Consider the following 16,497-nt stretch of genomic DNA (forward strand, 5'->3'; position numbering starts at 1 on the left):
GTTGTTTATTTGTGAAAACGTGGTTGCTCTAGGAACGTATAAAGTACGTATATCAAACATACAAGTACAATCATTTATTTTTCTTTACATAGAATGTACGTATATTTTACGTCTGTGGCAGGTCATTTTTTCTTCCCTTAATATACACACAACATACGTTCATTAGATGTCTTTTGCATGTGTAATATCGCAGATACAGGAGTCTATTAAATTGAGATGTATTATACGTTTATTAGGCGTATTTAATTGGTGAATATGTGGATGCTCTAGTAACGTATAACATACATATATCAATCATGCGAGTAATATAATGTATATTACGTACATAAAAAAATGTACATTTTACGTTTTTTATAGGTCAGTTTTTCTTCCCTTAATATACCCACAGCATACATCCACAATATGTTTTTTGCATGTGAAATACTACGCATACAAATTCCTCATAAATAGAGATATATTATACGTTTAATAAACGTATTTAATTGGTGCAAATTTTGATGATCTAGTAACATGTTTAATACGCACAATGTACATCTAAAGTCCAATAGAATATTTTTGACATTCCGTGAACATATATTATACGTATATTTTTAACTTCTGATATGCTGAAACATCCCGTAGCTATGGAAACATTCTATATACGTATAATAGAGCTTTTGTTCCGTGTGGGATGTTTGGCCGTTTCAACGTGAGCTTGCCGACTGTAAGTAGTGACTATGGACGAAACATATACAGACCCCACATTGATCGGATTATGAAGACAGCAGAACTTGGAGATTGTCATGAAACGAAATAGTGAAACGTAACAGAGGATCACCACTTCGTGGCGCCAGACCCTGGCGAGACAGGTAGAAGAAGAATGCTAGGTTTCACTATTTTGTTTCACTGTCATATCACCAGTGACTCAGTTTGGGAAGGGGAAGAAGAGAAAGAAGCCAGCGTGTACGTAGGTATTGAAACAGTGAATCAGGACGGCAAGGGAGGACGTCGCAAACTGTCAGTAGATCGAGACTAGTGTGTTTCTCCTATTCGTTTCCTCGCAGTTCGTCCCTATGCATGAATTGAGAACGGTAAACTGAGGTAAGGGCGTTTCATATTCTCGTTTCCCTTACATTTACTACACACTTACTACTGCAAATGCAACCTAATTCGTTTACTAATATATTGCACACCTTCGTCACATTTTTCGGGTATTCCATGATACCATAAATATGCATTATATTATAAATGTAAAATTAAACGTATGATTCGCGTTGTATAATATACTTGAAGACGATGTGAAAGTGGCATCTGAAGAGTCAATCGTTCATGAAACTGTTCTCCGAAGTGAGTGTGCTGAATCGTTTCAAACTCTACAACGTGGATGTGGAGGCTATAAGAAAGGTCCTAACACTTATGAAATTTCATTTTTCGTTTACAAATTTTACAAATATGTATGATCAAATTTTTTTAAATTGAAATTTCATGAGTTTCAGGACCTTCTTTATACTCTCCATACTTATATTGTAAAGTTCGAACCGATTCGATACCCCCAGTTTGGAGAAAAGTTTCTTGAACGTCTTTGACACCGCTTTCACATCACCTTAAGGATTAAAAAAAAAATTAAGAAATATATTACAACGTAAGAAATAAATCTTTCTAATTACGACAATTTTATTCCTGCATCTACTTAATCATAGTACTCTTTCCTTTTCTACGTACCCACCGGCAGAAGTTTCGCTTCCAACACTCGTGACGGCCACTTATCAATTTTTTTGTCTTTTAATCTTTCGATGTATTCTAAATGGTGGATGTCGTTCGAGGCACTTACCGAGAGTACGGAAGACGATCGGTCGACTCCTCAGCTTCTTGCCGGCCTTGACAGCAGTAACGACCAGCTGATACTGTGTATCGGCTCTGAGGCCGCTCAGAGTCACCGCTTCGCTGTTCCCCGCGACCACCGCCACCACCCTGTAACTAACCACTTCCACATTGTGATTGGATCTTTGATCTAGACCCACCCCTTGATCGTGTATACGTGGACTAAGCATCCCGACCTCCGAGATCAACATTGAGCAATTTGAACGATTGGAATCTAATTTTATCTGCGGTACCAAAACATCCAATCCTAACCATCTTTAAACTGTTAAATTCTTACATTGATACTGTCTAGCGAATGTATTGGTTACATTACAACTTTTCTCACAATTTCAGATTCAACTGTTATTATTCCACGTACAGATTTCTTTCCTCCTTTACAAACAATATTATTTTAACCCAAGCAATTATATTGCCTTTGATTTTCTCTAGTGGCAATACTGATAGTCGATCCCATCGAGAATGCACGGAAATTTCTCCAGAGAAAAATCTTCGAAGAAAATATTGCAAATAAAACATAAGCAATGGAAGCGTTAATAAAAGTTTGGTATTATGGCCAATAATTAAATGATGATGGGAAAAATTTTATCCAAAACATGCTGAGGATTCAAGCTGTTATCGGTAATAAGAGGGGTTTTACTTAATAAAGTATTTTATAGAAATATTTAAAGCATAAACTTTCTTGAGTAAATGTTGTGTAATATGTGAAATGCTTTTTCTTTTTCTTGTATTGCAATAGAATACCTATTTCATCTAACAAAGACGAATAACTTATACATTCATTATTTAAGAAATAATACTGCTCCAAATTGATCATAATGCAATTTTAACATGTATAATTTGATCACCATTTATATATATAATGATACAGATTTGTATTTCTGTGCCATGGAACTAGGGAGTAATAAGTTCATTTTTAGAAACTTTCAGAAAACTTGACCTAACGACATCAAAATGTAATAACTCCAAATTGGGAACGACTGGACTTAAGACTGTTTACCTGTCGGCACAAAATTATACTTTCAAAGAATAAACCGATATAGCATATGAATCACAAAGCTAAGCAAACGTAATAATCGATTTGTAGTAAATTTCATGTCCTTTGAGGTTATGGTCTCTCAGTATTGGCTTCAGGAGACATTATGGACTGCAACGGGCAATGCTTTGTCCAGTTATACACGACCCAAGAACCCATCCTGATCTTGACATGCATAAAGGCGAGACTTTGACATGTCCTCACATACGTCCCATTTATGTGTAATAATCCCAGCTGGGGTCACTTCTCGGTTATGATTCAGACAATGATTTCGATCAAACATTGTTCGACAGATTTTGAAAAAACATGAGAGACGATCCTATGTCGAGGCGGAGTTGCAAAAACGTGAAAGAATTTCCCCTTAGAGATAAACGAGAACGAATCAGATTGTTTTTGCATCGGGGTGGTTTATTATCGGTCTTAGGGCTGATAATCAGAGGGGAATCCTTCACGCTCTGACAACCTCCTTGAGCATGACAAAGCTGGGTCATCTTGAACGGAACTGAACGCCTTAAAGGGACCTCATCGACGTTGGATTCTAGGTTAAGTCGGTTTTTATTAAAAGAAGAAAAAGAAAAACGCGACCAAGAATATCTGAGCGAAATTGATCGTGCATTTGATAAATATAAAAATTTCATATCAAAGCACAGAAAGCACTTTTATCATGAATGAACTTTATTAAATGATGATTCATTAAAAAAGAAAAAGAAAACGCGACCAAGAATATCTGGGCAAAATTGATCGTGCATTTGATAAATATTAAAATTTAATATCAAAGCTTGGAAAGTAGTTTTATCATGAATGAGCTTCATTAAACTATGATATATTACAAAAGAAAAAGAAAAACGCGACCAAGAATATCTGGGCGAAATGGATTGTGAATTTGATAAATATTAAAATTTATTATCAAAGCTCGGAAAGCATGTTTATCAAGAATGAACTTCATCAAAAGATGATGCAGCTTCGCGCTCGTCTTATCGATACAGGGCTTGCTGTTGATTGAATATCAGATAATATCGAATATGTAGATTATTCATAAAATGAAACGATGCTAATTTCTTGCACTACGCACAGCAACTATGTTGCATACTGACAGCGAATCTCGATCCCCTTGTCAAATCAATCAATCACGCTTACTAGCTTGCTATTAAGTAACACAAAACAGTTAATGAGCACATGATATATAGCTATGTCATTATACATCACATAAGAAGTATTAACAAAAATACGTCGTAATAAATTATCCATTTTACATACAACCAGCATGTTACATACAACGAATATTTACACAGTGAGGGACACAATGCCATTGTATACATGTATTTTTTTTTAATAAATATCATAATCAAGTAAAATATATTACTACAATGAAATCTTTAATTTAATGGCCATATAACAAATTCTACTTGCAATTGCACGTTCCGATATATATACAACAATATATTAGGAAACTGCAATGAGATATATAAATTATGTACAGTTAATTCAATATATACAACTGATTTTAAACAATTATAAGGGCTTGTAACAAATAAAACTACGTGGAACTCGATGCAAAGTCTGCTTAACTTGCAAAGTGTATTGAAATTTTCTGAATTTTGGGTAAATCGAGTGGGAAGGTACTCTATTGTTGGAGCGGTCTTTAATTCTGGCAGAGTTTTTCTTTCCCTTTTTTTTTTCTTTAAACTACATGATGATGCAGGGGTGTATACGTGTAATTACTCGGGTGTGTGGGAGCTGCGCAAGTTTTCAGAAACTGCATGTTATGTACCTGTCGTTATGGTTCCTTTGCCGCAAGAGAAGTGAAAGTATTTGTTAATGCAGCAAGTACACTGTAAGTGTCTACATCGTTCATACGAATTATCAATGGCATACAAATAACGAGATCAACATAGAGTACCGACAACACATATCTACAAGATCGTTTACCCTCTATATGTTCCACCTACTGATACCACTGTCTTATCATAGCAGCTAGTAATAATAATAATAAAAATAACCTCTCAAGGCCAATATTTTTATCACCATGAGTAAACATTCTTCGTGTAAATAAATGTCCACCTTAATAATCCCTCCACCGGAGTAGACGGTGTTATTCAATTTGCATCCCCGACTGCAATCCAATGTTAATTTTTCAATTTACAGCAGATCCATGCAGATTTTCCTTTTACAGAGAAACGGGACAAAAATGATAGTTCACCGATTTAACGTCTAAGAGAAAATTACTTCATGTACAAATATTGGCCTCGATTTGCAAGAAATCGTGCGAAGTTCTCGTTTAATCCGGTTAAGCCTTCGGAAATTCACATTAAATTTCTTATCCATGGTAGAGTCGTTTCATTTAATTAGGTCCTTTTATAGGTTGATTTATTTAGATAAAAGCAGAGACTTCGAGTTTAGGAGACTCCAGATTTCGTCGAAATTTCATGCCTCGTAAATCGGCGAAACGCACCTTGCATCTGTGGGTTTGTATGTCACGTCGTATTTCTCGATTTGTTCGACCTGGCTGGTGCTCCAGGAAACGCGAACCGATGTTGGATTCAGGAACATAACTGTGATGTTTTCAGGCACGCCTGGGATTCCAGTCATAGAGCCTGGAAGAAGCATGGCAAAGTAAAAGAAATTAGTAACTTTTATCCCCTATTCCCTCAATCTATCCACCCTCCCATTCCAATACTAATCCACACAAATAAAATATTCGCCCTCAAGAATTCACGTAAATTTTCCTACATTTCCCACAAAGGCGTTAAATTCTGTGCAATATTTTTGTCGCCGTGAAAGTACTTCATTATATTGATAACATAAAAATGACCCAAGAAAATTCACCTTTCAAATTTTTATCTCGGTGTTGGAATACTTTTATATATNATAATAATAAACACTGCTATAGCAGTTTTTACGTCATCGCATATTACTGTAACATATAACGTATAAATAACAGATGAAAATAAATTAACTTTTCCAAAATTCGACACTGATGCAAAATCATTTTATTCGTCTTTATGCGCTTTATTAGTAGTATAATATTTTTCTCCGACAAGAGAGATAAGGATTTAGATTTATGCAAGTAAAAGTTTCAACTTGCCTACAAAACCAGCTCCTTGAAGGAATAGTATGGTGGCCCAAAGGACCATGCCGCCAAAAGGGCGGACCAGCAGAGGGCCGCGTATTCTTTCGCACACGGTGTCTTCTCCGCTTCCGGTTTCTGCAGGACCCACGAGCTTCCGCCAATTCGCGCCGAGCTTCCCGTGGCCACATATAACCACCAAAATGGCCGCGTCGTTCGATTCAGCCTGTATGCACATTTGAACTCTTTATCGTTGTCGTCGGTGAGATCCTTCCCTGTCCTCCATGCCGTCCCATTCTCCCTCACTGGAAACAGGCTCTCTTCGGACAGTCGTTTAACGCCGATTTATTCTTCATCTGGAACAGATGTTTCGCAATTTTAACCTTTATCCCTTGCTCAAATTATCCGGAAAAGTACTTTACAAGAAGAACCATCTCGCCGCGCGGATGTTCCGGGACCCGACTCTAAAGTTCATACGATTAAGATGATATAAAAAGCACTGAGAAATTTCATCGATGACGATAAATTAAAATTCATCTATACCCTTCTTGGTGTTAACGCCATTTTTAATACTCAAGTGGGAACATAAGCTGGCGCGTCAGATAACCGACATTTATATCTATGTTGGTCTTTTACAGTCTACGTTGAGAATTATACAAACTGAAGCGTTCCATATGCCATTTCGGTAAAATAATGATAAAGAGATCGATGTAAAACTGTCGAAATCCCGTGAATTCATTATTCTAACGACTGTTTAGGACCAACGTCGCCATCGGTGATGTTTAGCTGCAACTAAATTTTTGTTCTAAAAACACGTGTTACCCACGAGACAAGCCAGGCATTCTCTTGCAATCGATGGTGAAAGCATTTTCCATATGTTCCCATCTGACTCTGAAATATTCCATTTCTACGATATTCAAAATTGTCCAAGCTAGGTTCTGAAACTCTTCATTTTCGATTCTAGGCCTCCAAGAAGCGTAAAACATCGAATGCGTGCACGGCCCATGCCATGTTGGTTCTAGTCCATGATAAGTAAATACATTTTTGATGAAAAATGAAACTTCATGAGTTTCAGGACCTACTTTAGGGCCTCCATATTGACGTGGTAAAATTTTAAACGAATCGGTACACCCAATTCGGAGAATATTTCCACCAACGATTTGACCTCTCAGATATATATCGGCTGACTCTTTTAGATCACCTTAACTTTTGCATGGGAAATTGACACTTTCGTATACGACATTCAAATGTTGACCAATCAACATCGCGACTTCGCGACAATGCAACATTTTTCATGCAAATTTATTCGTATCCGAAAAAAATCCATCTAAACTCGAAAATCGGGCCCCTGGACAGCTCAAGATTTGCACTTCCGTCAGTAGTCTTTAGTGCTAATGTATCACCAGTGCCTCCACCCGTGAGACATCGACGAAAATCGAAAGTCAACGTGGATTAACGACTCGTGTCTCACCCGTGGATTCACGCGCAACTTGCACGATGCATATACATTCGCACATACGGACACTTCCACGATGCATATGCATTCACACATATGTTTCGCACTAACGGGAAACAAAGAACTTGGTACCTGCTCGAATTTCTGCCAGCAATTCCTAAAGGAATCGTCCTTGGTTTCGTTATCGACGATCGAGACGAAATTGAAACGTTTATGATTGAGTAATGTTTAATGAGTTTCTTTCACGGATTTGTTTGAAATTTACGAGTGAGCTTTGGCGTTTGATACATAAATATTGTATTCGATTGCAGTTTTAAGTGCCAGCGGTATATTTTGATCGAGAGCAGCTCAGGTGATGTCTAATATGTTTAGCAATAAATATGATGAAAAATATATTTACGATTGTATATAAGGTCCTGCGTAATGTTTATTACGTAAGTTTTATGTTAGTAATTGTTATTTTAAGCGCAAATATTTTAAGGTAAAGTGTATCGTAGGGATCATCCCTACGGCAATTAATAATCTCTACTACAATTCAATACTTGCGTAAAGAATCTATTCGCATTATGTTTGGGAGGCGTGTAATGCAGGTGTAATCGTCAGATGTAGTATTTTCGGGTTAATGAGGGTTCAGGGAAGATTAAACTGGCCTTGACGACGTCGTTTTACATCGGACGAATCCTCACCGGTCCGTGGATTAACGACTACTCCGTCATTCCACTCCACCATCTTGCTCAACGAGAAATCGTAACCGTAAAGTCGGATTACTCGCGACTGCCAAATCGTCTTAATACCGCGAATGCTTCCTTAGCGAGGAATTCGCTTCCAAAGATCCCAAGGAAGCCTCGAGCCATCAAGAATTTACGAGATTTCGGGGATACTTGATCCTTACAAAAGGGATAACCGCGATGGCGGATACCGAGTGAAATATAGCCAATTTCTACGCATTTTATTTATAGTCAGTAATTAAAGCAAGCGGTTTGAACGCGTCAAAGAGGAGCCAATTAATCCTTAATCAATGTAGTCGAATTGTAAGGCAAAAATATTATAAATATATATGATAAAGTTCTTGGGACTCTACAGCGTTGGTTAAGCATTAAGGATAATGTAAGACATGAAGATCTTACGAGAACTTAAGGGGAATTCACGAGAAATACGCATCGTAGGAAAAAATTGTTCAGAACGAAAATTATTCGTATCAGAGGGGCACACAAAGAGGAGCTATCAGTTTGACTGTAGATGGCGCTCTTGTCAGTGAAAGTGAGGTTAAGTTCTTTTTTTTTTATTGCAGATTCCTATTTTACGTACAAAAATAAGAAACTTTTGTCTGAAACGTGCATGGTTCATGCTCACGCGCGTGGTCCACCCAAGCATGAAGCTGGACACTCGCATGTTATTCTTCGAGACTAGTGTTTGCAGCGGCCTCTGGATCTATAGTATCGGAAGTATGAACTAGAAAATTTCCCGCCATAAATTTAAATTGAATAAAATTCAGAAACTGTTACTTAAGAAAAAATTATCTAATATTACTGTAAATTTTACAGNAATAATGAGATGAATTAAAAACTTTTCTTTTATAATGATCTATGAGTTTTAAAGAAACATAACCCATAGTAATGTCATTTACATTCGACTTACCAAGTTACATATATCTATATATGTACATAAATATACCTTCCTACGGTGTTTCGCTGTATTTATATTTGATGATAACTTCAAATCTATTGCAACTTTAAAATATATTTATAAAATCAATACGTTGTTGGGAACGAAAAGTGAACTAATTTTCCTTCTTTTGTAATGAGGAACGCATCGAATGTCCTAGGTTTCTTTCGTACAGAAATAAAAACATACACTTTTTCCAGTAATTATTTATTGCTGAAGTTTATTACATTCTCTATTACTTCAGCTATTACCGCCACTACAGGTCATTTCAAATTTTGATGATTTAGACATTTGAAAATTTTTAATAAACAGAAGAAGGTAGGTTGAGTAAAAGGTAAAAAAGTGAAAATCATAGATGTCGCCAGGGTATTACAGGGTGTGGCGTCAGCACCTAGGACAACGGTACCGCATACACAGTTCAGGCAAACGCCGAAGCGGCGCTCCGATAGGGCAACGCAAATACACCTTAGTCCGCCGTGTAGTTATATATGTAGTAGAAGAATTAAAAGAGTCTAACGACGGAATTACCGCTAAAATGCGTGCTCTATCAAAGTCGTAATAAAAGAAAGTTTGTATATGCCAATTGGGTTTAATAATAAGTATTGTGATAACGTCGATAGTGTTTTATTTATCATTAACGAAATAAATAATAGACGAACAAGTCGGGTAAAAATAATGCTAACGCGCATGTGGCCGAACGCACCATAAGGGTACTGAAGAAATAATACAGATGTCATTGGTCGTTTTAATGAGTAACGCGTAAACGCAAAATTAGTTCCTCACTTCCGTCTACGAGGACAGATGGCGCTGCAAACACCATCTAATTTCTCCGATTAGAGTGTCAACCCCCTGCACACAAGAATGGCTTCTTCGACTAGCAACGCGTCGCTTACGTCCAAAAACAATTGACGATGATCGCGGAAATCGCGGAAATCCCTCGGCAACGCAGGGGGTGTTTTGTTGTTTTGTTTAACAACGAACATTGAGTTGTTCCTAAGGTACTATGATCACGTACCATGGAGAGACGCCGTCGGTGGGAATGTCGCAGTTGTCCGGGCATTTGAAATTTAAACTCTTATAACCTTTGAAAAAGTGCAAATGCGAACAAAAGTTTCTTATATTTGTACGTAAAATAGGAATCTGCTATAAAAAAATAGGGGTGCTATTTAAGAAAATGAACCTAACCTCACTTTCACCGACAAGAGCGGCATCTACAGTTAAACTGATAGCTCTTTCTATGCCCCTCTGATACGAATATTTTTCGTTCTGAACAATTTTTTCGTACGATGCGTATTTCTCGAGATATTTCAATGTCTCAAGTTAAATGAATCACCCTGTATATGCAAGTAATTCAATTTTCATGTAATGAGAATATTTATGAAACTATTATTGAAGGAATGGTAAAGAATACTTGCAAAATTAATAATAGAGCTTGAGGGGTATTCGTGTGATTTCGACATCTTAGATATTAGCTCACTTATTTTTCCAAAATTGATCGTTCACGAGCCATCCTTTCCCTGCAGAAAAGGTGCTCATGAAATTAATGGCTCTCCACTTTCCTCCGAGTATTTTTCAAAGTAAAGAGAAATCGCCGTCATGGCTGACGAATGTACGATCGGAGGATGCAACCGACGGTGTAGTAACCACAAGATGCCTCATTGTCGGTGTGCAACATCCATTTTCAGAAACTTCCATTATTCAGGCCAGTAGGTACTTGGATCTTCATAAATCATCGCAAATATGGCCGCGGGAACTTGATTTTCATAAACGTTGCATATCCTTCCGGAGTCCGCGTCCTGCTCGAAAGTGCATCGAGTTTTCCCCGGGAAAAGCAATCGGCACGGGACTTCCGGAAGTACCAATATGCCGCCTAGTTGAAATTTTGTTTATTAAGACGTTGGAAAACTGTTACTGGAAACGACATCGTGCTAAAGGTACGAAAATTCCGTACCCTCAAGAAGAATTAACTCTTACGGTTAACGAGGGAGGTACAGTGAATAATAATTCGGTTCCTCGTGGGTTTTCCGGAAGTTTAAATCCAGACAAGGTAAACGTAGCTTTTGTATCAGTATCAGTAAAGTATTAATCGTAGGATTTCAAATGTTTCGAAAGATAATGTTTTCAATTTTCATTAACATTATAAGCGTACGAAAGTGTGACCCTTTAATTATTGACAATGTTGCCAATGTTCCCTTTTAATTATTGACAATACTCTTTCTCAGATAATGAATTAAAGGCAAGGCAAGGTGTGCAAACTTTTAGCGCAATTTCACCGAAGGTCCTTTGTAGTCGGTAAAAGGAGCGCGCGTTGTTTCTCTTTGATGTTCGGCGAAATAACTTAGCGAGAAGAGCGGAATGATAATAAAGTTCGAGAGGTACGGGAACCGAGATACAAGTGAAACTCGGTGCATCTATAGTAGATTTTGGCACTTTGCCTAAATGTCCATGGAGAGGTCCTTATAACGTTGACTTTGGCTAGTCAGTCTGGGTTAATCGAGAGTGAAAAAACCTCCGAGACTCTTGAATTATTGTGTGGTACTTTGGAGTTCATAAACACCAATATAAACATCACTCCCATCTTCTCTAAAATTATTAAAAATGAAAGAAAATGAAACTTTTTGCCAAATCACTGAAAAGCTCGGAGACCAAGGACTCATAAATTTCTGTAAAAATGTAGAGGATGGATTTAAAAACGATTTATTTGGTCTTTTTGAATTATCAATGATATGTGCATGTAAGACAATTAATTAAAAGATGTAGAAAGCTTCCGATTTAAAACAAATTACAACTTTCATTGCTGGCGTAAAGCGAAATCAGAGATGTCGTAAAATTAAGGACGACTGCAAACCGAGCAAAGCATACTTCCCAAAATACGAATCGACTATTTAAACGTCGTCGTCCAACAAAGTAAATATTCCGATTGTAAACTCCGCAGACCCCATGCAATTTCTCTACTGTCATGGAACTTTAGTCATTTGAGTCCTGGGTCTCACGTTTCCCGGTGATAAATTTTAACTTCAACATCCGGAAATTGAAAACTCATGAATTCCCGTTTTCCGAAAGAAGTGCAGACAACCATGAAATCGTAACAAAAATTGCGCCAGAATTATTTTGTTTTCATTCTATGTTAAATTGTTTAATGTTGAATAATTTTAATCAAAAGATGTTCAATTGCTTTCTGTTTTTAATTACGATGTATTTCGATTTCCGTCAAGCAAAGTAATGTCTATTGACGTAAAACAGAGAACCTTTCGGGATACCTTAATCCTCTCAGGTTCTTTGCAGAAAAGTTTTTCAAAAATAAATCAGAAAAAGTTTTCGTTATAAGAGCATCGGTAATAAACCAGCAATTCATTTACAAAAGTGAAGGCCTTGAAACTTTCAAGAAAGTAAAGTTACTCCCCTTTACTTTAGTCCGAATTTTGTATCTTCCTGTATTTTACTTATAATCCTATAAAAAAAGAACTATTCAGTAAGCAGCAGATAGACTATCCGCAACTAGAAAAGAAATTTGTGCAACTTTCTTGTACATCAAAAAGAAACAAGATAAATGGTTTTTACCTTTCCAGGTCTCCATTTTGTTCTCAATGACACGCAAAAAAATTATATTGTAATCATTACATATGCTCGCAGGTCAAAGTATTGATGTAACCTTAACAACAATTATTGTAGATGTAATTACTGTTCCCTCCATGGGAACGAGCAAATTAGTTTACGGTTCTATTCAAAGAAACTTTAGGAATTTGAGCAGCAGTTGGTCACCACCTGAGAGCTGTAAAGAGACAAAGGGGTCATTCGGAAGAACGTCGCGAAAAGATTCATTCTTCTAATTTCTGCGGCTTAAAATTCTGAAGAACCAATTTCTAATAGGGACTCCTTTTATGCCTGGGTTGGTCAGGCTATCAGGTATTTTTCTCGGGTTCAGTCGGTGTTCCGTCCGCGAAACTCATATATGTAAATTCATCGCGGACGTTGAAATGTCAAACAAATTCCTAGAAAGGGTCTTACTGCCTGCTTGGGCCCATCGGGCCATTTACCAATTTAACAATTTTCTGACGTCGAAATCGGTTCGTAAATCTTAGTTTTCTCCGAGACGACATTATTGCCCTGTACGTCCCATCGCGGAAGTTTAGGGTTCTTTAGAATTTTCTCGGGTTGACCGTCCCTATTCTTTACCGTCTACCTTTTTTAACTTTACCGCTTACACGTGCGCGCAACATGCACACGTGTATACAGCATGTTTTTCCATCTGCACAGCAACTTGAAATTTTCCGTTTTCACCTAACCGTATTGGACAGCCACCGACCAATCACGAGGCTGACTATTCAATTTCAACCGCCCTTGTTAAAATCAGTCAGCCAATCGCTATGCTAGAAATATGCTACGACCTCCTCAAAAAATGTAATGCGACCGGAGGAGGAATTCTGTATTTTTTCTGTAAGTTAGTCAGTCTCCGTCTCTCGATAATTTAACACGTCTCTCGTCAGCCTTCACCATCAGCTCTGTAACAGTTATCCTTATTCACGCGTGAAGAGCTGACAAAATTCTAAGTCAGTCGTCAAATTTAATATTATAATAAATTTAAGCTGTTTTGTTCGCGACAGTCTCACTCTTCATTCGGGTACCTTCCTTCTGCATGTGAGCAGTTGTATGAATATCTCATTTTGCAATTCCACTTGCAAAAACCAACGGGATTCATACAACAACTGCCCGACAAACTAGCCGGGCAGAACAGTCGGGAACCCGTCATAAACCCTAATCTCCTACAGCGGACTAATTTGTTTTGCCCGGACGTCCTTCGTAGATTTTGAATTTGGGTTCTTTGGGATCAGTCTTTACAATTTTTTCCGGGTCGACCGTACTTCCAATGTTCACACGTGCAGACAACATGAGTTTTTCTCTCTCCATGGCAACTAGGATTTTCCAACATTGACAGACTATAACAATTATCGGCCAATCCGAAGGCCACTCGTCAAGTTTGTACCGCCCACTCAAATTCCTAAGAGCCAATCACTCGTTAAGAAATTTGTTACTCTCTCCTCAAAATTGTATTGCACCGGAGGAGAACTTCGCCTTTTTTTCGTACAGGGCAGTCACTGTCAACCATCCACCCGGAACGCACCGCGAACTCATTACAGATTTACGCAAGTTGTTGTACACGTTTAAATAAAATTATTATTATTTAAAAATTACCCGAGCGCCGAACTTGTGTGCTCGAAACAATTATAATCCCACCAAAAACACCTTTGGTGTAAAAAAAAAAAACAAGTTCATTGCCTGATGTCATTTCACCTTCTGGAATCACTACTCGTACGACGATTGCACCTTAAAAGAAGAGTCATATAATATAAACCTAACCTAACCTAAACCGTTACGTCTAACCTCACCTTGTAATTTATGCCGCGACATATATCTCATGCAGCAGAGTAAAAATTTAACGACATATATTCTAGTATATATGGCATAAATGTAAGAGATTAATCATTGTAATCATACGTTCCGAATAGGACGTAAGTAAATCATTGCCTAGAACTTTGGTTTCGAGTTTACTTACCATGTAAAGCTAAAAATAACCCCAGAACAGCAGATATTTATATAACGTACTTGTAAAGTAATAAGCAGCGATAAATTAAGCAGCACAGGAGAAATATTAGGTTTTCGGTTCCTTCTCTCTTAAGGCCCATACGGTTGGGGTAGTTTTGGGCAGAAAGGGGTTATCTTTCGAATCTGGTTCGTGGGTATCCCCAGAGCACGTAAATAGCACCAAAATAATGCGAAAAGAGAACGTGCAAAATTTTGATATTTCTACCTCTTCTGTTTTGGATCCTATACGATCCGGAGTAGTTCTGGGATGAAAGGGGCGATGTCTCGGACCTGGCTCTTGAATATCTCTAGAGCACTAAAATAGCACCAAAATAATTCGAGAAGAGAACATGCAAAATGTTATTATTTCTACCTCTTCTCTCTTGGAGCTTGTACGATCGGGAGTAGTTTTGGAGTGAAAGGGGTGATGTTTCGGACCTGGCTCTTAAGTATCTCTAGGGCACTAAAATAGCACCAAAATAATTCGAGAAGAAAACATGCAAAATGTTACTACTTCTACCTCTTCTCTCTTGGCGCTTGTACGATCGGGGGTAGTTTTGGGGTGAAAGGGGTGATGTTTCGGATCTGGCTCTTGAGTATCTCTAGAGCACTAAAATAGTACCAAAATAATTCGAGAAGAGAACATCCAAAATGTTATTATTTCTACCTCTTCTCTCCTAGCGCTTGTACGATCGGGGGTAGTTTTGGGGTGAAAGGGGTGATGTTTCGGATCTGGCCCTTGGATATTTCTAGAGCACTAAAAAAGCACCAAAATACTGCATACTCGTTTTATCCGTGAATCTTTCCCTTATCGTAGAATGCACTGTGGGGGTGCTGAGTGAACGTTCACTCAGCACCCCCACAGATTTTCGGTATAAGGGGTGGACCACTAAAATCGAGGTTGGAGCACTAAAATAGCACTAAAAAAGCACTAAATTCTCCAATAGGTTTCATTCCATATTTCCGATGTGGGGGTGCCTACTGTACATACATCATTTTACAAGGGGTTGAAATACCGGACATATATTCAGTCGTCGATTTAGAAATGGAACGGCTAAATCGAAGGCAGGCACGGCTCCACAAGAAGTTTCCAGCCCGACAAGAGGGAATTACGGGGAGGGTTCGCCTTTCGCGAAAACGGAATTTAATTTAACTGTAGTTCACACTTCGCGAAAAGAAGAAATTCAATAAAGGTCACCCTTCGCGATAAGAAGGTATTTGAAAATTCGCACGTCACGAAAAATGAAATGAAATTAACTGAAACACATTAAACAGGGTTCGCACTTCGCGAAAACGGGAATTAATGTGTCGACCGCTGAAGACAGCATCCTTGAGTTCAGGTCGACACGGCTTTTTGATCCGACCGAGAAGAGAGGCAGCAATGAGATATTTTGGTATAAAGGGGGACCGCGCACGCGAGACTTTGGCCGCGAAAATTACGATTAGGCCGCTCACACGAGACTTTGGCCACAAGAATATAATTATGCCCCTCACACGAGACTAGGCCCACTAACTCGGAAAAATGGCCACTCACACGAGACTAGGCCGAGAGAAACAAAAGAGGCCGATCACGTGGGATCCTGGCCGATTAGATAGCGAAAGGGCCGACCGCGTGACGCGCAGCCCGCCGACAGGTTACCCGGGGAAAAACGCGAAAGAGGGAATCTAAACTTTGGGAAACGAGTTCGGGAGATCGAACGTCGGCGTCCAAATAATAATGTCCGCGACGGAAGGATAGCGTAGGACTTCTATGCGAAAAATGTGACTGTATTTTTCGTGACTCGGACCTGTTGGCGATGAGGATCGGGCGAGTGACGAGCACGGAATGAACTC

General features: G+C 38.3%; 1 protein-coding gene across 2 annotated transcripts in view; it reads right to left on the reverse strand.

Annotated features, from left to right (window-relative positions):
- Positions 1-16,497, reverse strand: part of LOC105703806 — a 59,559-nt gene that overhangs the window by 41,929 nt on the left and 1,133 nt on the right. The window contains exons 2-4 of one of the 2 annotated variants that reach the window (XM_023432797.1): positions 5,979-6,316; positions 5,346-5,487; positions 1,811-1,950 (exon numbers count right to left, since the gene is read on the reverse strand). In XM_023432797.1, coding sequence (XP_023288565.1) covers positions 1,811-1,950; positions 5,346-5,487; positions 5,979-6,198 — 502 coding nt within the window. In that variant the 5' untranslated portion in view covers positions 6,199-6,316. Of the gene's footprint in view, positions 1-1,810; positions 1,957-5,345; positions 5,488-5,978; positions 6,317-16,497 lie in introns of both variants that reach the window. The other variant, XM_012432492.2, reaches the window with a different exon arrangement.

Source organism: Orussus abietinus, unplaced genomic scaffold, assembly GCF_000612105.2.
Source record: "Orussus abietinus isolate OABI.00-Male unplaced genomic scaffold, Oabi_2.0 scaffold436, whole genome shotgun sequence".
In the NCBI taxonomy this organism is placed as follows: Eukaryota; Metazoa; Arthropoda; class Insecta; order Hymenoptera; family Orussidae; genus Orussus; species Orussus abietinus.